Source organism: Squalius cephalus (genome assembly GCF_949319135.1).
Source record: "Squalius cephalus genome assembly, chromosome: 9".
Classification (NCBI taxonomy): Eukaryota; Metazoa; Chordata; class Actinopteri; order Cypriniformes; family Leuciscidae; genus Squalius; species Squalius cephalus.
Window position 1 is genome coordinate 44,995,590 of NC_137130.1, and position 24,797 is coordinate 45,020,386.

General features: G+C 40.5%; 1 protein-coding gene across 1 annotated transcript; it reads left to right on the forward strand.

Annotated features, from left to right (window-relative positions):
* Window positions 1–652: 652 nt before the first annotated feature.
* On the forward strand, window positions 653–19,357 carry LOC307165005 (LIM and senescent cell antigen-like-containing domain protein 1). The gene is made up of 11 exons (XM_079882247.1): window positions 653–1,380; window positions 6,739–6,898; window positions 8,791–8,857; window positions 8,960–9,080; window positions 9,170–9,319; window positions 10,457–10,607; window positions 10,733–10,825; window positions 11,196–11,244; window positions 11,358–11,433; window positions 13,159–13,313; window positions 19,043–19,357. The coding sequence occupies exons 1-10, from the start codon at window positions 1,250–1,252 to the stop codon at window positions 13,295–13,297; spliced, it is 1,137 nt and encodes a 378-aa protein (XP_079738373.1). The 5' UTR covers window positions 653–1,249; the 3' UTR covers window positions 13,298–13,313; window positions 19,043–19,357.
* Window positions 19,358–24,797: the final 5,440 nt, after the last annotated feature.

Here is a 24,797-nt window from a genome sequence, read left to right on the forward strand (position 1 = left end):
AATTATGCAGGATCGCAAAAAAATGCGACATTTTGTTGATTTTGCGATGTATTCAGTGATCGCGATGATATCAGAGTTTTAAAACATTTTAAAAGAGGACAATACATCACAGTTGTTTAAACCAATCAGCCCATACACAAAATAAATATATTTGAAATATGTTTTCACAATATATCTGAAATATATTTTTGGAATATATGCAAATATATTTTAGTTATATTTCAGAATATATTTCAAAATTATAAATATAAGTGAACAACAATGCAAATATATTATATATTTTATAATATAATATATATTATATTATTATATAAATATAATATATATTTTTGTTTAAATAGTATCATTTAATTCCATATTGAATTATTTCCCTAAAACAAGGATTTGATTTGACTTCAGGAGAACCTTCACAAGTTTTGAGCAAGTTTTCTCTGTGATTCTCCTAAGTGGATCTGTTTTCCAGTGTGAATGAGCTTTCTCTCCGAGCAGAAGCACAAGGTTCAGAGGCCTCGAGTGCTTCCATGCCCCACATTCCCAACTTAGCTCTGTGGTTTCATCAGCTGCCGGGTTTGGAGATGAGCCGAGGGGTATTTATAGACACATGGAGAGCAGAGGAGGAATGTGTTGCTGCGATTAACTCTCTTAGTGTGTTAGGAATAAAGTTTATTGTTCACTGTTAATGGGTCAAACCTGAATCAGTCACTTCTGTAGAGCATAAAACCATCTTTAAATGTAAATCTCTCTTTGTCTGATGGATAAAGTGGTATGATGAACCCAGGAAACAGCAACACATGTAAACTGAGAAACTAGATCTAAACAATAGATTAACATACATTATTACAAGTAGCAATACTCTACTGGTTCCTAATGTTATTGTGAGAGTCTGGGTGCAGCTTCCAACACAGGGTTATCTCAACCAAAATATCTAAGATTATTAAGATCATTAGGGATAGTCATTTGTGTACAGTTAGTAAAAGATGACAAAATGCAAACAAACTAAGCTCTTGTAGGCAGTTGAAGTGTGGTTTATTGAGAGGTTTCAGGCATGAGGTCAGAAGAAGCAGTGGGACAGACTCTCTCAGTCTATTATTGACTCAGTCTCTCACACGAGCTTCACCGGTCCTGTGGTCTCAGTGGTCTCTCTGTTCTCTCTGTTCTCTGGTCTCTCTGTTCTCTGTGGTCTCTCTGGTCTCTGGTATCTCTAGTCTCTGTTCTCTCTGTTTTCTCTCTGTTCTCTGTGGTCTCTGTGATGGAGGACGAGAGTCCCGCGGCGAGCATCAACGGCCTCCAGCAACACACGGAGATCTCTGCTGAATCTGAGCTTCCCCGCCGCAGCGATGTCAAAGTCTACAAGGAGTTCTGCGACTTCTACGTGCGATCGTGAGTTTGCCACTTCAACAGCTTCTGCATATTCACAAAAATAACTTCATACTCAACTATATACTACTCAATTGTGGCTGACTCTCGTATGATAAATAGATTAGCGCGACTACTAAGTGTAGAAGTAAATATAGTGTCTTGAAAGCAGATTATTAGAGCAGTTTGTTTCCATGTTTGATCACTGGCTGGCTTTTACATGAATCTTCAGCAGTTAACAACAGTAAATCTGTAAATCCTGTGATCTGATTGTGTGCGCTTTTACAGTAACTCTGAGCTGATGATATACATCATGTTCTTGAGCTCAGAAAGAGTGGTGGAAATACCAGTGATTGACTGATTCATTGCATTACCGATAGCCAAAACCATCCCCTTTACTCTTTTACCTTTGTCTGTTTCGTGAATTGTTTTATGTTTCAGTTGTTTTACAGTTTAATTAATGTTTGTTAAAAAGCTCAAAGCTCATATGCTGACAGCGTGTCCTGCTGTCAGTCAACATGTACACTTTTCTCTGGGTAATAACATTGTAAATGGCAGTCAGTCTGAAGCCGGTCGCTCACAGATGAGATGTTTAACCTTTTTTCTAAAAATGTTCCCTTAATTGTGTCGAGGCTGCTCTGCTCTCATCCGCTTCCAGTTATCTTACCTGTACAAAAACAGTCTGTTATGCTGCTTTATATTGCAAGCTGGTATTATTTTATTACCATAATCATGAACAAACTGGTTTGCAGTGCAAATATTACAGTTTGCTGGACTTTGTTATTCTTCTGGTTATTTCCAGCCTGATCTCACGGCAATTCGTACGAATTCTACGAGGTGGCTAATTCGTACGAATTCATACGTCCTCACTCGTACGAATTCGCACGATTTTTGCTAAATCGTACATATTTTACGAATTGCCCAATTCGTATGAATTCATACGAATGACCTACCCCTGACCCCGCCCCTAAACCTACCCATCACGTGGGTTTAGAAAAATCATACAAATTCGTACGAGTGAGGTCGTACGAATTCGTACGAATTAGCCACTTTTTGATCACTCGTACGAATTGGTCGTGAGATAGCGTTGTTATTTCTCTATGGCGACTGATGAATCAGAAGTCTCACACCTTCACAGAAAACAGCAATAGAAAAATTCATTCTGTACTCGAGTTCTCAAGTTCAAGTACAAAACTGGAAATCTAATCACTATAGTCTACAGGCAAAAAACCTTTTCAGAAATTAAGTTGCGTCAGTGAGTCTGAAGTTTGGAAATGTAAATGGTGAGCTGAACTGCTATACCCTCCTGAGACCCAGAAAAAAAAAGTTTTGTGAATTTAGTTTTTTTCCATGTCATCACACTGTTTAGAGCACAATAAACAAATGGTAAAAAAAAAAAACGTTTTTGAAAAATAATATTTTATTCATACGTTATGCTATGTCCTCTGTAGTGGACGCCAGGACTAAGTTGTTTAAAAAATAAAATGACATGAAATTATATGTATAGGCAAAAACAATGGGATTTTTTTTTCAATCACCAATAAATTTGGGGGTTTCAGGATTTTTTCAACCAAAATTTGTATAAAGATTATTCTCAACTATGTTATGAAAGAAATTAATTGATACACCATTTTACTTTATGCAATATGTGGGTAAAATGGCCATAAATTAATATTCCCATTCAATGCAATGTATCTATACACTGTATCTAATTTGCACATTAATGTGTTCTTGGTGCAACATTTAATGAAAAAAGAAGTGTAATAATTGGAGTAATAATTGGCATTAATTGGAGTAATAATATCTAATATTTCATAGGAATACTGATGTATAATTTATTTCCATATTCACTTGTTGTGTCTCACAAAATGCCTGATAAACATGATGTAAGTCCTGATGTCCTCTACAGTGGACACGTTTGAAATCAACGCCCTGTTCTGGAACAGAAAGTATTTTTTTATTTGAAACCCCTTAACATTTTCCTGAGATGTTGTTTTATGAAATACAATTTGAAAAGTAGTCCAATTTAAATTATATTTACAATATATTATCATATTTCCATAAGAATGCTACATTTGATCACTAAATTAATGTCAGACATTTTTAAAGACCAAGGAGTAGTTGCTTTCATGGTGAAACCTCCAAACATTTGGTGTCTCTGAAAAGTCCTGAATGTGCTCTTTACAGGACACCCAGGTTGTGTCATGTGACATGTATGATGTCAGAGAAATTCACTAAAATATAATGTCCACTACAGTGGACAAAAGTCTATTCTTGGGTCCCAGGAGGATATGTCTCTATTAAGCATAGACTTTATTTAGGCAACTTAAAGACATTTTTTACTGAAAAATGCACAATACGTAATCTCTCAGCTGAGGACTCAACTTCCTGACGGAGTGAGAAACAACTGATCGGTTCAAGACAGTGTTTCCCTTTCATGTGCAGTGTGTATGAGACGCTGAGGCTAGTTAACGCTTCACAGCCATATATGCAGATCCACATGCCATAGATGTTTGTCCAGTGCTGCATGTCTGACCTTCACAAAGAGCCACATATAGACAAACGACTGTAATATTCTTCATACTCTCGGCCTAGTGTGGAGTGCTTTGGTGGATGCTTTCATCCAGTGACTCTTTACAGCGAGTCCACAGTATTTGTGGCTTAATCTCACTCACCATAGAACACAATAACGGCTCTAATGATCTGACAGCACAGGATTGTGAGATATCATAGGCAGACACATCTATGCTGCCTTCAGAAATCAATCAGATGACGGTATGTCAGTAGTCAGTATGTCATTTTTCTATTGATGTGAAGGTGTGAGACTTCTGATTCATCAGTCGCCATAGGGAAATAACCAGAAGAATAACAAGAAGCAACGATAACCTTAAGCAATGGTAAGACCCTTTCAATTGACCTATGGCTAAGCCACGCCCCCAAACGCGATGAGCCAATCACAGTGCGCATAGCTAACCCAATACACTCGGACATTCTCTGCTTCCATGTCCATTGAAATGCATTGCAGTTTGTCAGTTTTCATTTGTTTTTATATGTTTTTTCTTGTCATTTTACGTTTAAAATGGTCAAACGGTGTGCATGGGGTACATGCAACTCCGACACTAGGTATCCCGAGAGGCTGGGCGACGGTGTGTATTTTTTACCCTTTCCCAAGCCACATCTCAACCGAGATAAGTGTCTCCTCTGGATTAAGTTATGCGGTAGATGTGTCAGATCAATGACATGGAACTTTTTACTGTTAACAGATGTTTAGCAAAGCCTAGTATATTACAAAACGCTGCTTTAGCAGAAGAAAAATCTAGCTATGCTAATACGGAGCTTTAAGCTAGGTTTAGATAAAAAATAAGCTAGTAGCAATTACCATAGCATATTTTACAAGTCACGTCAAGTTAGATTAATAAATTGAAAGTAATAATAATACATTAATAAATTGAAAGTAAATCACACTTCTTACCCTGCAGTGCATGAACAATGCTGATCCTCTATCTTGTTGTCTGAGATGGTGATGGCAACGAGATGCGGTTTATCACGTTTACACTGTGACCTGTACATTTTTGCCTGGAGCTGAAGCTTTTCGACCATCGACCTTCTCAACAATAAAATTATTAATATAACCCTCCAATGCATAGTTAAGGCCCTTTTGGTGACTTTGAGATGATATATAATCTTTCTGTCTCCAAAAATCATCAATTGCCTCCTGTGAAATATCTCCTACTGTGACAGCTGCCATAGCGCCTGTCACCGAATGTTTACTGTTTGTCCGAGTGAGTGGAGGGGGCGTGGCTTAGCCATAGGTCAATTCACTACACACTCTACAGAAACTTCTTCATATGGCAGTCAGAAGAGCTCAGTTCTTTTGAACATTGTCAGTGAAGGACAGGCACAATCAGTATTGTATATAAATAAAGGAAAAAGGCATAGGAAACGGACATAGGAAACGGACATAGGAAACGGACATAGGAAACGGACATAGGAAACGGACATAGGAAACCGGTGTAGGAAACGGACATAGGAAACGGACATAGGAAACAGGCATAGGAAACGGACATAGGAAACCGGTGTAGGAAACGGACATAGGAAACAGGCATAGGAAACGGACATAGGAAACGGACATAGGAAACGGACATAGGAAACAGGCATAGGAAACGGACATAGGAAACAGGCATAGGAAACGGACATAGGAAACGGACATAGGAAACGGACATAGGAAACAGGCATAGGAAACGGACATAGGAAACAGGCATAGGAAACGGACATAGGAAACGGACATAGGAAACGGACATAGGAAACGGGCATAGGAAACGGGCATAGGAAACGGACATAGGAAACAGGCATAGGAAACGGACATAGGAAACGGGCATAGGAAACGGACATAGGAAACGGGCATAGGAAACGGACATAGGAAACCGGTGTAGGAAACGGACATAGGAAACAGGCATAGGAAACGGACATAGGAAACAGGCATAGGAAACGGACATAGGAAACGGACATAGGAAACGGACATAGGAAACAGGCATAGGAAACGGACATAGGAAACAGGCATAGGAAACGGACATAGGAAACGGACATAGGAAACGGACATAGGAAACGGACATAGGAAACGGACATAGGAAACAGGCATAGGAAACGGACATAGGAAAGCGGTGTAGGAAACGGACATAGGAAACGGACATAGGAAAGCGGTGTAGGAAACGGACATAGGAAACGGACATAGGAAACGGACATAGGAAACCGGTGTAGGAAACGGACATAGGAAACGGACATAGGAAACAGGCATAGGAAACGGACATAGGAAACAGGCATAGGAAACGGACATAGGAAACGGACATAGGAAACGGACATAGGAAACGGACATAGGAAACGGGCATAGGAAACGGGCATAGGAAACGGACATAGGAAACAGGCATAGGAAACAGGCTTTAAATGCTTAATGTGCTCGCCATCTCTCACACACACATCCCTAAAAACAAATACATCATTAAACCATGCATTGCATCTGTAAGAGAGCAATAAACCAGGTGACTCACCAGGGAAAAGCGTCAGGAAATAAAAGCCGATAGACCTTTAAAGCCCACAGAACATGAACACACGTAGAGGGAGAATGACACGACCACACTTAGACGTGCTTTTTAGAAAGCCTCTAGAATCTAACGGGCCTCAGTGATTGCGCCGCACAGGTGTGCTCAATGTCCAGACGCAGCGCAGTCAGTGCCAGTGGGTGTTTCTTTCCATTTGAGAGGTACACAACCATTAAGATGTAAAAACTAATTCTGATGAACCAAAAGCCAGAGAAAATATTAAAAACACTTAACATGTCACAAAGACTAGTATATTTTATCAGCAGATGAACCTCTGTCTCCACAGCAACATGACGAATGCGCTGGCCCACGCGGTGTGTGAGCGCTGTAAGGCCGGCTTCACGGCGACGGAGAGGATGGTGAACAGCAACGGCGAGCTGTTCCACGAGCAGTGCTTCGTCTGCGCGCAGTGCTTTCAGCAGTTCCTGCACGGCCTCTTCTACGAGGTCAGACACCACCGTTACGTTTCTATGACTATCTGTGTGAGGATATAACGCAGTCTCCAGCCCCTTATATGAACTGATGGCAGCAAGAGATGCTACAGTACTGTATCAGCTCACACTTAGACAAAAGTTATTTATTCTAGACCTGAGATCATGTGCTTTACAGACATTTCATTTCAGCCATATTCAGATTTTGCTGTGAAGTCTCTAAAGAGACTCAAATGCTTTAATGCTCTGAGTGCAGCAGAAACACAAATTGCTTTATAGTCCAGGTGATATGTGTCACCCTGAAGTGTCAGCAGAGATTGTGTCTACTAGACTCTCTCCTGTGAAGGCCTCATCGACACGACAGCCATCGGCACTGATCCTCAACAAACTCGTCTCCATACCGGCGTGACTCCGATCTTCAACCAGATGGAACTGGATAATATTCTGATCTAATCTGACGTCTGACCTATAATGCTGCCTGAGTCATAATCACACACTGTTCGTTCGTTGGCCAGAGGAGAACTGAGCGACTGAGTCTGGGTTCTCCCAAGGGTTTTTTCCCCATTCTGTCATTGATGGAGTTTTGGTTCCTTGCCACTGTTGCCTTTGGCTTTTGTCTGGCTTAGTTGGGGACATTTAATTTAATATTCAACAATAATATTGATCTCCTGCATTGACACCATTATATGAGAACTGACGACTTTCTCCAGAGCGGCTATATATATATATGAACTAAATTAATAACTTTTTACAACAAAATAAAAAATCACTGAACTTACTTAAGCTGTGACGCTATTTTCTTCTAGAAACAAACTTTGTTGCATTTTCCTGTTATCTCTGTAAAGCTGCTTTGAAACACTCTGTTTTGTAAAACGTGCTATATAAATAAAGGTGACTTGACTTGACTTGATATGTGAAAATGATGTTCACTTTTTCATAAAAGCATGAAACTTGGTACACTTTAATAGTTTGCAACCCTGAACATTTTCGGAAATGGAGCCATCGCAAAAACGCCTTGTGGCGGCCATTTTGCAATGGCTCCATTTCTGAAAATGTTCAGGGCCGCAAACTGTTCAAGTGCACCAAGTTTCATGCTTTTATGAAAAAAAAGTGAACATATCACCTCAAATTTGACACATATCACATGGACCATTAATAACACTGTCGATTATGTCATTTTCCTATATTTTATTTTTAGGTATATTTTGAGGTATATTTTAATTTTTCTCATGAAATTTGTATGACGGTATATTAAATAAAAGAGTGATTTCCTTTGTGTGAGCTGTAATATGCAGGTCATTCTGCAGCTCTAAGGCTGTTGTTGTAATTTCAGGAGGTATTTCTAGAAAGGTTCTAATATACATATGTTTGGATTTGTTTGGTTTTAAAGGATGAATGATTTGCCCTGGCGAAAACCAACTAATACCACAAACCATCTCTGAATCCATTACTCAGTGATGTTTGTGCTATTGTTTTCCCACCAAAAATGATGTCATTTCCTAGAGGATGACTTTGCAATGTAAAGTGGTGTTGAAGACACAAACATTTAATTTGATTATCCGTTCACAGAAAACACGTTTTGCTTAGATGTTAATCATTTTACTTGAAAAGAGGGGGGAAAAGGAATAAACACCTGGAACACTCTAAATAGATGACTCTTAATAAAATGTTTTGTAATCATTGACGGGGGAACATGGATAAAATGGCAACGTTCACTCAAACCCGAGAAGTTAAGTTGGCTTTATTATGATATGTGCTACAGAACAATAGTCCATATAACTCCTATGTTTCCATAAGCCGTGAGTTTTGGACTTGTCTAACTCGGAGTCATGAACTGAACAGTAGGAACAGCCAGGTGTTTTTGTCCTGTGACGTCTGACGCATGTTTCCTGCTCTTGCATTCGCAGTTTGAAGGCAGAAAATACTGCGAGCATGACTTCCAGATGCTGTTTGCTCCCTGCTGTCACCAGTGTGGTGAGTAAACACACACAACTCAAACAAACTTCCCCCATATTTCAGCATTGGTGTGTGATGCCTGCAGCATGTGTGTGTGTGTGTGATTGGTCCTGTTCGCAGGCGAGTTCGTCATTGGCCGTGTGATAAAGGCCATGAACCTCAGCTGGCATCCCGACTGCTTCTGCTGTGATCTCTGTCAGGCTGTTCTCGCAGACGTGGGCTTTGTGAAGAACGCAGGCAGGTGAGTCTCAGATAAGACAGTAGGGCACTGAATGTAAACATGAATGTGATTCGAAATTCAGATTCAGCTAATGTAATTCTGCCCAACAGACATTTGTGCCGTCCGTGTCATAACCGTGAAAAGGCTCATGGTCTGGGGAAGTACATCTGCCAGAAATGCCAAGCCATCGTTGAAGATGTTCCACTGATTTTCAAGAACGATCCGTACCATCCTGACCACTTCAGCTGCAATAACTGCGGGTGAGGAAACGTACTGCAAACACACCAGCAACTGGACGGATGAGAGCTTCTCAGAGTTTCTCATTTTCCAGATAAAGAGGAGTTCACTGGATAAACGTTTATCAGTCGTCTGTTTAGGTACAGCGCTGTCCCTTTAAAGAGGCCATATAATGTTCTTTTACGGTCTTGATGTTGTTTCAGGCTCTACTAGAGCAGGTTTTCCTGCTTCAGTGTTGATTATTTTCCTCATATTCTCCATTGTTGCGGCTCCTCTCTTCCCAGTCTGTCAGTAACGCTCTGTTTACTTCCTGTCTCTATGAAGCCCCTCCTTCTGAAAAGCACACTGTGCTCTGATTGGTCGGCTGGATCAGTGTGTTGTGATTGGTCGAGCGCTTCGAGTGTGTTTTGGAAATGCCCCGCCCCTTACTATAACCGCCAGTTTAACACACTACTAACTCACTCAACCAGGCCCCGCCCCTTTATTCTGCGCATGAATTATTATAATGAGGAATATTGTGACGTGTTCGTTCCTGGAGGAAACTCAAGACTACAGTGTTCAGGGAGTTCAGAAACACTGACACTGATATAGAGAAGAACTCCCGCTGGAGGGACGTTGGAACTTTTTCAGCATCATTACAGACTGAGGAAAGATGAACATGGAAATAATAGGACCAGATATAACATAATTTGACCTTTTTAAGGGTTCTGCCCTAGTGACGAGCTGTTGTGTACCCTATTGGATCAATTCTGAGAGCGTTATAATAAGTATAGCACCTCTCTAGAGCTCAAGGTTGTGCGTGTGTGTGTGCGTTTGTTTTTGTGATTTATGAGGACAAGATTTTGTATAATGACATGGCTATTACACTGGTGTTACAACGTGAACCTGATTTATGAGGACATTTCCTGAGTCTTTGTATTTCAAATGGCTTTTAAAACATACTAAAGAGTGTTTTATTAAAAATAAAAAACTGCATAAAGTTTTCTGTGATGGGCAGGTTTAGTGTGTGTGTGTGTGTGTGTGTGTGTGTGTGTGTGCGTGATGGGTCGGGTTAGTGTAGGGGAATAGAATATACAGTTTGGACAGTATAAAAACCATTACGCCTATGGAATGTCCTCAGAAGTATAGCAACAACCCCGTGTGTGTGTGTGTGTGTGCAGTAAGGAGCTGACGGCGGACGCCAGGGAGCTGAAAGGCGAGCTCTACTGTCTGCCGTGTCATGATAAGCTGGGCGTGCCGATCTGCGGCGCCTGCAGGAGACCCGTCGAGGGCCGCGTGGTCAACGCCATGGGCAAACAGTGGCACGTGGAGGTATTTCAGCACAGCGCCTCATCTAAATATGATCTTTGAACGATTAATCATCATTGATGCTTTAAACTCTAAAGTGGGATCATTACCTATTCCCCTCTTTCTTTCATGCACATGTGTGTTTGCAGCATTTTGTGTGTGCTAAATGCGAGAAAGCGTTCCTGGGTCACCGGCACTATGAGCGCAAGGGCTTGGCGTACTGTGAGACTCACTACAACCAGGTACAGTCTGGGAATTAGCTCAGTTTTATCAATCTTCAGAACACTTTTGCAAAATAAATACAAAACATTTATGTAGTAAAATATTCAATATACCAAGATCAGGACATGAAGATTTCAATATCAGCATTAATGAAACAGATGCTTCTTGTCTTTATACAGGCATTTACTTCAAATCATTGTTGGAATACTGTAGTAACTTATAAGGATGTACAGATTTCTCATTTAAAATGTGAAAGGAGTGATCAGGCCCTGATAGAGATGATAGGTATGGGACAGTAGAAAGATACTGAGACACAACGGTGTCTACAACAGCTGGACACAGATGTTCTACTCGTGATCTGAGTGTGTGTGTGTCACATCTGTCTTCCAGCTCTTCGGAGACGTCTGTAACCACTGCAACCACGTCATTGAGGGAGACGGTGAGACGGCTTGCTTTAAACACTTGAACACTGTTCAACATTTGCATTATATGTATAATGGTCTCAGGATTTATAACTCACGTGTATGCTTGACTCTCTCTTTTGTCTTCTAGTTGTGTCTGCACTGAATAAGGCCTGGTGTGTCAAATGCTTCAGCTGCTCCACATGCAACTCCAAGCTGACACTCAAGTACGTACCATTACTAAAATGTTTGCTGGGAAGTAACATATCGAAATAAAACATTCACATTTTAATCATACAAACCATGTTAAATGAATCAGGGACATTGGGCATAGTTGTCACTTCAGTGGATATTTATTATAGTAGTTTCAAATCCATTTCTGAACAAACACAATCCTTATATATTGGGATGAAATCAGAATTGACCTTTTGTGTGTTTCTTAATGTGTGTTACTGGTTTAATTGTGAATAATTCCTGCATATATGCATATATTCATTTTGAACTCGTAATCATTAATGAAAGTGTCATAGTTGTGTGCAATCAAGCCAATCACATATGGTCCATTTTCATAATTTAGTCAACAACTGAAGGATAAAATCAAGGCTAGGGTCATGTTTTTTCTTCTTTAGCTGTTTCACTAGTACATACAGTACATCACATATTTTATATATATAAAAAACCTATTTTTCTGCGGAGGAAAGTCTTCCCCGGCCCAGACCTGCTCTGAGAGGGTGGATGTCTGAGCCAGCACTGCAGCCAACAATCCCCCTGGAGCTCCATGTCCATATGCTTCAAAAACTAAACTTAGTTATTTCGTTATTTAAACCATGCCCAGGATGGTGCACCCTGTCTGGGATGCAGTTTCAGAAAGTCAGCCGGTCAATTCCTGGAGAATTCCCTTGAAATTGAACTTTCTCGCCCACCAGAGTGAGCCTAAGCGGGCCACACGATGGGCTAATGAAGCCCTGGAGCTCTGCCATCTTAAGCCTTCAAAACCTGTTCTCCAGAACCGTGATGGCCCGTCTGCACCCCTCACTGGAATCCTCCTCCTCCATATACTCCATATAGCACACACTCGTCCAGCTCCACTGTCGATCTCCAGCTGACTGAAACAGGCCTTTTCTAATTCCTAATTTAAGACATTTCAGTCACATCATTACTGTGTTCTCTGCTCTTTCCTATAGTGATGGGTGATACAGGAGTTTGGCCAGCGTTACACAGTGAAACAGGACATCATAGTTTACAACTTCACTGTACTAAATCACTGTTAAACTTAATAAATGGATCATATATATAGCACAATATAGTTTGATTTATACTCATAAGAATTTCTAAAGGTGCCAATAATTGACACGTTTTGCAGAAAACACTATTTTTCTCTTTTCTTTTTAAGTATACTTAATTTAAAGGTTGTATTTTTGTAAATATTTTGAATGAAAGACTAAAACGAAAATCACTTTTCTTACATTTGACAAGTTTGACAATAAACTTTTCCCGCATAATTTAAAGTCATCATGAAACAGAAGTTGAGCTAGACTTTATTACCCTATTGTGCTGTATGTACAAGTGAAACGGCCTGTGGAACAAGAGCAAATGTGGGCGGGGCTTGATTGGATGGTTGTGGTTTGCTATTGGCTGATCTCATGTGAGTGACAGGTTATAGCCACGCCCTCGTCATCAGAGAAGAGTTGCTGCAAGAGGAAGTTATTCTGATTCAAGATTACCAGGAACATGAATTTAAAACAATTATCATGTGCACTGATAAATCTTTTAGAATAAAGATTCCATAAGAACTAAGAATGGTTTGTTTTGATTTCATAGTGACATTAATAGCAAAACACAAAATTAATGAAACCGCAAAAATGTAAATGTAATGTTCAAAAATGTCAAACCACTAAACTCACATAGGGTGGGAATTGCTAATTTCTTTCCTGATCTGTGCTGTTGTTCAGGGATAAGTTTGTGGAGATGGACCTGAAGCCCGTGTGTAAGCGCTGCTACGAGCGAGTGCCAGACGAGCTCAAGAGACGCTTGTCCAGGCGTGAACAAGACAACAAGGACAAGAAGAAGAAGATGCCCATCTGTCTGTGATGATGGCTCCTCAACGGTCAGTGCTTTTAACCTCCCTAAGGGTTAAAGATGAAGCTTCTCTCATCATTCTCTGCAGATCTGAAACCAACACACGAGTCCATATAATGCAAGTATACGGGACCTTATCAAAAACCACACAAATGAACATGATGGGTATCATTACAAGCCCAGAGGATGAATCAGCGTCTTCTGAAGCGAAACGATAGGTGAGAAATGAAGCATCTCTTCCAGCTAACGGTCATGTCAAGAAATCAAGAGTCTTTATTGTCATTTATGATCACACATAACGAAATTTTGTATGAGACTCTCAGCTTTAAACATTATCAAGAGCAGAAAATAACATAAACAATTTTATAAACACAAGCAATTATATAGACACAAGCAATTTTAAACCCAACTTTTAAATAAAAATAGAAAAATAGAAAATAAAAATAGAAATGTCAACTCTAAACACCTCAAGTAAAAACTGGACACTGGGATACACTATATGTACATAAATGAAATAATTAGATAGCAGCAAAGTGAATATAAACTAGAGTGTAAATATAAATAAAGTCAAAATAAAATAAAACAAAGTGCGGAAATGCAAAACAGTCAGAGTTATGTATTTTAATGTCCTTTTTCATCAGTAGGGGTAAGTGTACGTGTGAGCAAGTGAGTGTGTGACTGTGTAGGGAGGTTGCATGTGTGTATGGCTGCGAGGGAGTGAGGGGGGGTGATGGCTTTCACAGCTCTAGGGAAAAAGCTGTTTTTGAGTCTGGTTGTGGTGGTCTTAATGTTTATGTATCGCTTTCCTGAAGGAAGCGGTACAAACAGTCCATTTCCAGGGTGGATGGGATCCGCCACGATGCGGCTGGCCTTCTTCTTGACCCGGACAGCATATAATGTGTCCAGATCTGGTAGATGGCAGCCCACAATCCTCTGAGCAGTTTTCACCACCCGGGCCAAGTCCTTTCTTTCCTTTGCGGTGCAGCTGCCATACCACACCGTTGCACTAAAACAAAGTATACTTTCTATTGTAGCACTGTAGAAGTTCTACAGTGAGCGTGCTTCGTTCTCCTGGACCTCCTGAAGTCCACTATGACCTCCTTGGTCTTGCTGGTGTTCAAAATGAGATTATTAGTTGAACACCAGTATGTCAGGTGCTGGATCTCCTCTCTGTATTGAGTCTCATCATTGTTGGATATGTGACCCACCACGGTGGTGTCGTCCGCAAACTTCACGAGCGTGTTTGTGGAATGAATAGCAAGACAGTCATGAGTAAAAAGGCTGAAGAGGGCCGGGCTGAGCACACAGCCCTGCGGTGTTCCAGTGTTCAGGATCAGGGTGGAAGATGTAAAGTTCCATATCCTCACCATCTGTGGTCGGTTTGTGAGAAAGTCCCTGATCCAAGAACACAGTGAAGTTGATAGTCCCAGGTTGTGGAGCTTCAGCACCAGCTTGTCCGGGAGAACAGTGTTAAAAGCTGAGCTGAAGTCCACGAATAGCATCCTAACATAAGTGTTGGGGTGCTGCAGGTGTGTCATGGCTGTATGGAGTGCTAGCGAGACAGCATCCTCCGTAGAGCGGTTCTTCCTGTAGGCGAACTGAAGGCTGTCTAGACCAGCAGGGATAGCGTCTCTGATGTAATTAAGGAGGATCCTCTCGAAGCACTTCATAATTACCGGAGTCAGGGCAACTGGGCGATAGTCGTTGAGGCAGGTGGCGACTGATTTTTGTTGGCACAGGCACAATGATAGAGGTCTTGAGGCAGACAGGGACCATAGCGAGCTGCAGGGACAGGTTGAAAATGTCCATGAAAACTCCTGCCAGCTGGTCAGCACATGATTTCAGGGTCCGACCCGACACCTTATCCGGTCCTGCAGCCTTGTTGATATTGATGTTCTTTAAGGTAGAACACACTTGGTGCCGCTGCAGGACGAGGGGCTGGTGCTGCTCCTCTGGTTGGGGAAGATATACAGTCTCTCTGCTGCTCAATGAGTCAAAGCATGCAAAGAAGCTGTTCAGGGTATCTGGCAGAGTGGGGTCCTGGCTGACCTGCCGGTCACTGTGCTTATAGTCCGTAATGGTCCTTATACCTCTCCACATGTTGCGTGGGTTGTTGTTATTAAAGTGCTCCTCAATGCGCTGTTTGTATCTGAGTCTTGCCAGCTGGATGCCCTTTTTCAGTTCTTTCCGGGCCCTACTGTAAGCCAGCCTGTCTCCTGACCTGTAAGCTACGTCCCGGGCTTTGAGCAGGGGCCACACTGTGCCATCCATCCATGGCTTCTGATTGGGAAAAACCGTGATGGTCTTTGTGGGCAGGACCGCATCAGTGCAGAAATGAACATAGGACAGAACAGCAGAAGTGTATTCCTCAAGATTAGCGCCCTGTTTGAACACATCCCAGTCTGTATGCTCGAAACAGTCTTGTAGTGCTGAGGAGGCCTCCTCGGTCCAGATCTGCACGGTTCTGGTGGTGGGTTTAGTCCTGCAAATCAGAGGTTTATAAGCCGGGATCAGCTTCACTGTGATGTGGTCTGACATGCCCAGGTGTGGAGCTGCATAAGCTTTGTATGCTCCTGGAATGTTGCAATAAACCTGATCCAGTGTGTTATTTTCTCTGGTTGGAAAATCAACGAATCTGTAAAATTTAGAAAGCACTGATATCAGTTCTACATGGTTAAAGTCCCCAGCTACAATCACAGCCGCCTCTGGATTAGCATTCATCTTCGTGCTTATCAAACAGTACAGCTCCTCCAGTGCTAATTTAGCATTTGCTCTCGGTGGTAAGTAAGCTGCTATGATTATCACAGAGCCGAGTTCTCTAACCAGTTTGAACGGTCTGCACTTCACTGCCAGATATTCCAGATCAGGGGAGCAAAATGTTCCGATAAGATTGGTAGCAGTACACCACAAATTATTAATGTAAAGCACCAAACCTCCGCCTTTGTTCTTGCCTGAAGCTGCGGTCCTGTCAGTCCGGAACAGAGAGCGCCCCGCTAGCTCCACCGCAGCGTCGGGTATGTTGTTATTCAGCCAGGTCTCGGTGACGATCGCCACACAGCTGTCCATCCTCCGCGAGGCGAACCTCAAGCGGATCTCGTCCAACTTATTGGTAAGAGACCTGGCATTCGCGAGGTCTGTGTGGATTAGCATATAGCCTAGCACGCAGCCCGCTCTGCTTACCCCGCTTTTGTTTACGGTGTCTTCTACGTCTCCTGGGCCACAGAGGGGGAATGGTGAAAGCCCCCTTGATCCGCTGCAGCTCCGGTGGTATAGAATCCAGCTTTGGGGGTGCATAAAGTCCTGATTTTTTTTTCTAGCTCCAACATTTCAGCCCTACCATATTGTATCTTTGCTGCAAGTCCTTGAATACACGACGAAAAAACAAACAAAAACACAAAAAAATGAAAAAAGCCGAGAGCTCCGAGCCGCTACGTGCGCACGCGCCGCCATGATCAGTATGTGTGTTGTACATGATGTGTGTTCTCTTGATGTGACGTTCCTCTGCATTTCTCTCGCGTGAGGTTCAGAACACGTACACGTCTATGTCAACAAACACATGCATAACAGCTGGCCGGAAGCAATGGTTCATATTTTAAAAAGTTACAATATTAGTATTTTTCTCTATCACACACACACACACACACACACACAGGGATGGGTATCGTTAAGGTTTTAACAGTATTACTACTCTTACCGATACTCCTTATCGATCCGGTACTTTAACGGTATTCTTATCGGTTCTTTTTGTTATATTAAAAAAAAGAAAAAAGAAAAAAAAAATTAGAACATATTTAATATTGCTTTATATTTTGAAATGTAAAATAAATATCTACAGCAAAAGAAAAAGCAATGCTTTAACAAAACAAATAAAACATGAATGTTATGCAGAAGGGTGCAGGCTTTTGTGCTTTATATACAGAAGACATAGGACACCAAAAACACAGTACAAACACATGGTCAAACAAAAAAAAGTATACAATAAAACAAATATACAAATTATATACTCAGTGGTTTAATTTCAGTAATGTCTACTGACGTTACTGTTCAGGAGTAATGTGGGCTAAAAAGACATCTAATAAAGTCAGATGTAAAATAACACTGCATAGTTTATCATAGATAGATTAAAGCTTATAAAAGCCAAAATTATTCATCCAAGAGCTGTGACTGATTTTCTCTTTGCCTTTTGTTGTTTGATTCACAGTAATGGAGCGATCGTCAGCAGGCTTATTAGACTGCTGCCTCTTTAAGACCAAATGCAGATCTAATCATTATTACGCATCGCATTTTCTCCCAACTATTTATGTCCATTTAAGACATAAACTGTATTTAAGTGAATAAACTGTTTAAATGAATCTCCAAGACGGCCATTTTGACATATTTGTGTGTATATTTGATCGTTTAGATGCGCACACGAAGCCCAAAATATATGTTGCTTGTCTCGTTGCGGTGTGTTTCGGAGCGCGCGCCGCATTTGGAACAGCGTCTATTGCTCAATTTTGGTACTTTTAATAGCCTTTTATTATCAAACGCCTCCCGCAGTTTAGCAACAGTATAGACTACATTTTACAACAATCACCGATCGTGCAGATTCTGATGTTACGTTTGGGATTTAGGGAGAAATGACAGCGCACCGCTGTGAAGGGAAGGAAGTTGCGCTAGACAGAATGCGGCTTTAGTTTTTAATGGTTATACCTCAAATATCTTCTTTTTTATAATCATTGGAAGCCTAAATCTAAAATAAAATTAGTTTAATATCAAAGATCTAAAGTGTAACCGTTTGAATGTTTAGTTCTGTCCTCATCGTCACTCATTAAGCAGCTGTTGTGTTGTGTTGTGCGCGCCGTGGCTTCGCGTGAAAGATCGCTCTCTCTCTCTCTCTCTCACACACACACACACACACACACACACACACACACACACACACACACACACACACACACACACACACACACACACACACTCTCTCTCACTCTCTCTCTCTCTCTCTTTAGCAAAAATGCATCACAGACAAATGGTTAAATATTATTATATATAGAAGTGGCTGGCGAGATTAAATTTGCAAGATAATAATTTCTTAACAGCAATGATAAATAGCACGTGTACTTTCTCCAGTACCGACAGCAGAACCGATAACGTCCGAGCTTATCGATCCAGCGGTCTTTCATAATTCAGCACCGGGGCCGTTTAATACCGGGTTTCGGTACCCATCCCTACACACACACACACACACACACACACACCCCTATCATTTGGCTTCAGATGTCATTGATTCATCCACTGGGCTCTTATGGAATACTGCCATGTTTACTGGAGGTCCCGTTTCCATTGACTCACAGAGATGGACTGTCTGTCAAAAATAAAGTCATTTACTCCTGGGACGGCATGAGGGCGAGTAAATCATGAGAAGCTTCATTTTTGGGTGAAGGATTCCTTTAAGTGCCACACTAAAGAATCATACACTTTGGTGAACCTTTACGGAGTGCTGATGAAGACGGTTTTACTCTCAAGTCAAACCTTTGGTCCATTAGGAGCATTTCTGACCAGTTTTATACATACATTCTTCTCTTTCATGAATAAAACAAGAAAAAAATGACTTTTGTTGTTTTATTTAATTCAATTTAAATATCCAAAAGCCAAGCGTCTTTTTAGCTTCTTTTATAAATTCAGTTTTTGAGATTATTTGTCCTGTAGTCATGTGTCTTCCTCGTGGTTATGTTGGACTGAATGACTGATTGAGTTGTTGAACTGTGTTTGCAGGAGAGTTTATCTGCGCTTGATGAAGATGAACGACTGAACCGACTCAAGCACACGCGTCTGAATACATTCACTGTCTACATGTTCATGTGCGCTGGATTTCATCTCGATTTTACAGAATCTGTACGTTATGAGCTACGATTGAGATCTCTTATTGTAGTTCAGTCACTTCAGTGGTGTGTTCATGAAGATGAAGATATGCAGTCTTATGTTCTGTTTAATTCCTCACCTGAGGTCTATAGAATTGTATTTTCTGTGTGGATGTTTATATTGTTCAGCAGCAAAAACACAATAAAAAGTTTTACTGTAAGAACTTCATTTTGTCTACAATCGCACTGATAACACAAGTGCTAAATGTACAGACCTGGTCGAGTGTAGAAGAGAAGATACATCTACAGTTTACCCTTTTGATCATTCATTCCAAAATTTCCAAAGATCTATCCTTTCATTGAAGGAAAACAATTAAAAGTGGAGGGAAAATCTCATGCAATTAATGTTTTAATTCTTTTTGCCAAGATAACAGCTCTGAATCTTATATAATGGCTAGGGGTGGGCGGTATGACCAAAATTCTGTTTCACAGTCTGACTAATTTTATTTCACGGTAACGATATATTTCACGATATAGTTATTTATATATGTAGTTTTTCTTGAAAAAGCAACAAAAAGGGCTTTGTATAATAAATAAACCCAAATACTTTAGAAATGAAAAGTACTTCACCTTGTTTGATTTTTCTTTTTCTTTTATTTGGTAAATGATTTCTTTGGTAAATTATTTTGATTATTTTAATTTTGTAGGATATTAGTAATACTAGTTATGTTTAAATGTTTTCCCAGTACATTTTTGTCATGTCTGCTGTTTATTATACTGCGTTTTTAAGGGGATTGTTTTGCTCTTTTTGCGATATCTGGCAACCAGTCACCTAAAGCTTTAATCAAGAGAAGTTCAGAAGTGTCAAGTTCATCAAGTTCATAAGCGACTAGGAGAACAGTATGAAAACCAAACAGCAGCTACTGTCAGTGTTGACTAAGTAGTGTAAATTAACTGCGTCATTATTTTACATAGCTCGGTGAACACCGACACACCGCGCTCCCTCTCAGTGCGTGTGCACGCGCGCGTCTTTTGCATCAGTAAAATGCGATCGGTTAATTTGAGTGTCAAGTTGTGTATCGAATCAAAGGAAGATTTTATCAGCTGGTTCAGTGGCCAATTGTTTGGAGTTAGAAATATATAACTCGCGCTGCATATTTAGTACTAATTGTGCCTCAGATACAGGATTATACATTCGCTTCAACAAGCAGGTTGTTCATTACCACGGCAACCGCTCACGTGTCATACTGAATGCGAGTTTCGTGTTTAAAAAGTAACTACATAAGAGACGGAAAGATGCATTATTTAAGGTTATTTCTATTCATTATGATATTTTTTATATGAACTGTTGTTGTCAAGTAGCCTAAGCTTCATGCTTTACCCGTTGCGAACATGCACTCCTCTAACGGGTGCCGCACTGCTCTAGTTGACTGCTGCGCCTTTTCCCCCGAAAATATCACGTTAACAACAACAACCCTTTAGAAAACGTAATTCCTTTGTGGATCCTCTTGATCTGCTTTCTCCATGTTTCTTTGACAAATCTCAACGTCTCAGTCTCACGCATGCTGCACGTGAGGTAACCACGCCCACTTATTTGCATGTCGCGGTATCACGGAATGAAAAAATCTGTTACGGTTGACTTTTTCTACCGCGGTAACGATATATATACCGTCATACCGCCCAGCCCTAATCATGGGTGATGAGTTTAGAGATGAGAGACCATTCCTTCATACAGAATCTCTCCAGATCCTTCATTCCTTCATACAGAATCTCTCCAAATCCTTCTTTCCTTCATAAAGTATCTCTCCAGTTCCTTAATTTCTTCATACAGAATCTCTGCAGTTCCTTCTTTCCTTCATACAGAATTTCTCCAGATCCTTCTTTCCTTCATACAGAATCTCTCCAGTTCCTTAATTTCTTCATACAGAATCTCTCCAGATCCTTCATTTCTTCATACAGAATCTCTGCTGTTCCTTCTTTCCTTCATACAGAATTTCTCCAGATCCTTCATTCCTTCATACAGAATCTCTCCAGATCCTTCATTCCTTCATACAGAATCTCTCCAGATCCTTCTTTCCTTCATACAGAATCTCTGCAGTTCCTTCTTTCCTTCATACAGAATTTCTCCAGATCCTTCATACAGAATCTCTCCAGATCCTTCATTCCTTCATACAGAATCTCTCCAGTTCCTTAATTTCTTCATACAGAATCTCTGCTGTTCCTTCTTTCCTTCATACAGAATTTCTCCAGATCCTTCATTCCTCCATGTAGAATCTCTCCAGATCCTTCTTTCCTTCATACAGAATCTCTCCATATCCTTCTTTCCTTCATACAGAATCTCTCCAGATCCTTCTTTCCTTCATACAGAATCTCTCCAGATCCTTCTTTCCTTCATACAGAATCTCTCCAGGTCCTTCATTCCTTCATACATAATCTCTCCAAATCCTTCTTTCCTTCATACAGAATCTCTCCAGTTCCTTCATTTCTTCATACAGAATCTCTCCAGATCCTTCATTCCTTCATACAGAATCTCTCCAAATCCTTCATTCCTTCATACAGAATCTCTCCAAATCCTTATTTCCTTCATACAGAATCTCTCCAGTTCCTTAATTTCTTCATACAGAATTTCTCCAGATCCTTCATTCCTTCATACAGAATCTCTCCAGTTCCTTCATTCCTCCATACAGAATCTCTCCAGATCCTTCTTTCCTTCATACATCATTCCTTCATACAGAATCTCTCCAGATCCTTCTTTCCTTCATACAGAATCTCTCCAGATCCTTCATTTCTTCATACAGAATCTCTCCAAATCCTTCATTTCTTCATACAGAATCTCTCCAGTTCCTTCATTTCTTCATACAGAATCTCTCCAGATCCTTCTTTCCTTCATACAGAATCTCTCCAGATCCTTCTTTCCTTCACACAGAATCTCTCCATATCCTTCTTTCCTTCATTCAGAATCTCTCCAGATCCTTCATTCCTTCATACAGAATCTCTCCAAATCCTTATTTCCTTCATACAGAATCTCTCCAGTTCCTTCATTTCTTCATACAGAATCTCTCCAGATCCTTCTTTCCTTCATACAGAATCTCTCCATATCCTTCTTTCCTTCATTCAGAATCTCTCCAGATCCTTCATTCCTTCATACAGAATCTCTCCAAATCCTTATTTCCTTCATACAGAATCTCTCCAGTTCCTTAATTTCTTCATACAGAATTTCTCCAGATCCTTCATTCCTTCATACAGAATCTCTCCAGTTCCTTCATTCCTCCATACAGAATCTCTCCAGATCCTTCTTTCCTTCATACATCATTCCTTCATACAGAATCTCTCCAGATCCTTCTTTCCTTCATACAGAATCTCTCCAGATCCTTCATTTCTTCATACAGAATCTCTCCAAATCCTTCATTTCTTCATACAGAATCTCTCCAGTTCCTTCATTTCTTCATACAGAATCTCTCCAGATCCTTCTTTCCTTCATACAGAATCTCTCCAGATCCTTCTTTCCTTCACACAGAATCTCTCCAGATCCTTTTTTCCTTCACACAGAATTTCTCCAGTTCCTTCATTTCTTCATACAGAATCTCTCCAGATCCTTCTTTCCTTCATACAGAATCTCTCCAGATCCTTCTTTCCTTCATACAGAATTTCTCCAGATCCTCCTTTCCTTCACACAGAATCTCTCCAGTTCCTTCATTCCTTCATACAGAATCTCTCCAGATCCTTCATTTCTTCATACAGAATCTCTCCAGTTCCTTCATTTCTTCATACAGAATCTCTCCAGTACCTTCATTTCTTCATACAGAATCTCTCCAAATCCTTCTTTCCTTCATACAGAATCTCTCCAGTTCCTTCATTTCTTCTTATAGAATCGCTCCAGATCCTCCATTTCTTCATACAGAATCTCTCCAGTTCCTTCATTCCTTCATACAGAATTTCTCCAGATCCTCCATTCCTTCATACGGAATTTCTCCAGATCCTCCATTTCTTCATACGGAATCTCTCCAGTACCTTCATTTCTTCATACAGAATCTCTCCAGATCCTTCATTTCTTCATACAGAATCTCTCCAGTTCCTTCATTTCTTCATACAGAATCTCTCCAGTACCTTCATTTCTTCATACAGAATCTCTCCAGTTCCTTCATTTCTTCATACAGAATCTCTCCAGTACCTTCATTTCTTCATACAGAATCTCTCCAAATCCTTCTTTCCTTCATACAGAATCTCTCCAGTTCCTTCATTTCTTCTTATAGAATCTCTCCAGATCCTCCATTTCTTCATACAGAATCTCTCCAGTTCCTTCATTCCTTCATACAGAATTTCTCCAGATCCTCCATTCCTTCATACAGAATTTCTCCAGATCCTCCATTTCTTCATACGGAATCTCTCCAGTACCTTCATTTTTTCATACAGAATCTCTCCAGATCCTTCATTTCTTCATACAGAATCTCTCCAGTTCCTTCATTTCTTCATACAGAATCTCTCCAGATCCTTCTTTCCTTCACACAGAATCTCTCCAGATCCTTCTTTCCTTCACACAGAATCTCTCCAGATCCTTTTTTCCTTCACACAGAATTTCTCCAGTTCCTTCATTTCTTCATACAGAATCTCTGCAGTTCCTTCATTTCTTCATACAGAATCTCTCCAGTACCTTCTTTCCTTCATACAGAATCTCTCCAGATCCTTCATTCCTTCATACAGAATCTCTCCAGATCCTTCATTTCTTCATACAGAATCTCTCCAGTACCTTCATTTCTTCATACAGAATCTCTCCAGATCCTTCATTTCTTCATACAGAATCTCTCCAGTTCCTTCATTTCTTCATACAGAATCTCTCCAGTACCTTCATTTCTTCATACAGAATCTCTCCAAATCCTTCTTTCCTTCATACAGAATCTCTCCAGTTCCTTCATTTCTTCTTATAGAATCTCTCCAGATCCTCCATTTCTTCATACAGAATCTCTCCAGTTCCTTCATTCCTTCATACAGAATTTCTCCAGATCCTCCATTCCTTCATACAGAATTTCTCCAGATCCTCCATTTCTTCATACGGAATCTCTCCAGTTCCTTCATTCCTTCATACAGAATCTCTCCATATCCTTCTTTCCTTCATACAGAATCTCTCCAGTACCTTCATTTTTTTCATACAGAATCTCTCCAGATCCTTCTTTCCTTCATACAGAATCTCTCCAGTTCCTTCATTTCTTCATACAGAATCTCTCCAGATCCTTCATTTCTTCATACAGAATCTCTCCAGTTCCTTCATTTCTTCATACAGAATCTCTCCAGTACCTTCATTTCTTCATACAGAATCTCTCCAGATCCTTCATTTCTTCATTCAGAATCTCTCCAGTACCTTCATTTCTTCATACAGAATCTCTCCAAATCCTTCTTTCCTTCATACAGAATCTCTCCAGTTCCTTCATTTCTTCATACAGAATCTCTCCAGATCCTTCTTTCCTTCATACAGAATCTCTCCATATCCTTCTTTCCTTCATACAGAATCTCTCCATATCCTTCTTTCCTTCATTCAGAATCTCTCCAGATCCTTCTTTCCTTCATACAGAATCTCTCCAGTTCCTTCATTTCTTCATACAGAATCTCTCCAGATCCTTCTTTCCTTCATACAGAATCTCTCCAGTACCTTCATTTCTTCATACAGAATCTCT

What these genes read in the sequence shown, in the direction of transcription:
- LOC307165005 (XM_079882247.1), top strand. Translation starts at nt 1,250, where the DNA reads ATGGAGGACGAGAGTCCCGCGGCGAGCATCAACGGCCTCCAGCAACAC. An exon ending in TGCGACTTCTACGTGCGATC is followed by an intron (nt 1,381 to 6,738) that starts GTGAGTTTGCCA and finishes CTGTCTCCACAG; the next exon opens with CAACATGACGAATGCGCTGG. An exon ending in GCAAACAGTGGCACGTGGAG is followed by an intron (nt 10,608 to 10,732) that starts GTATTTCAGCAC and finishes GTGTGTTTGCAG; the next exon opens with CATTTTGTGTGTGCTAAATG.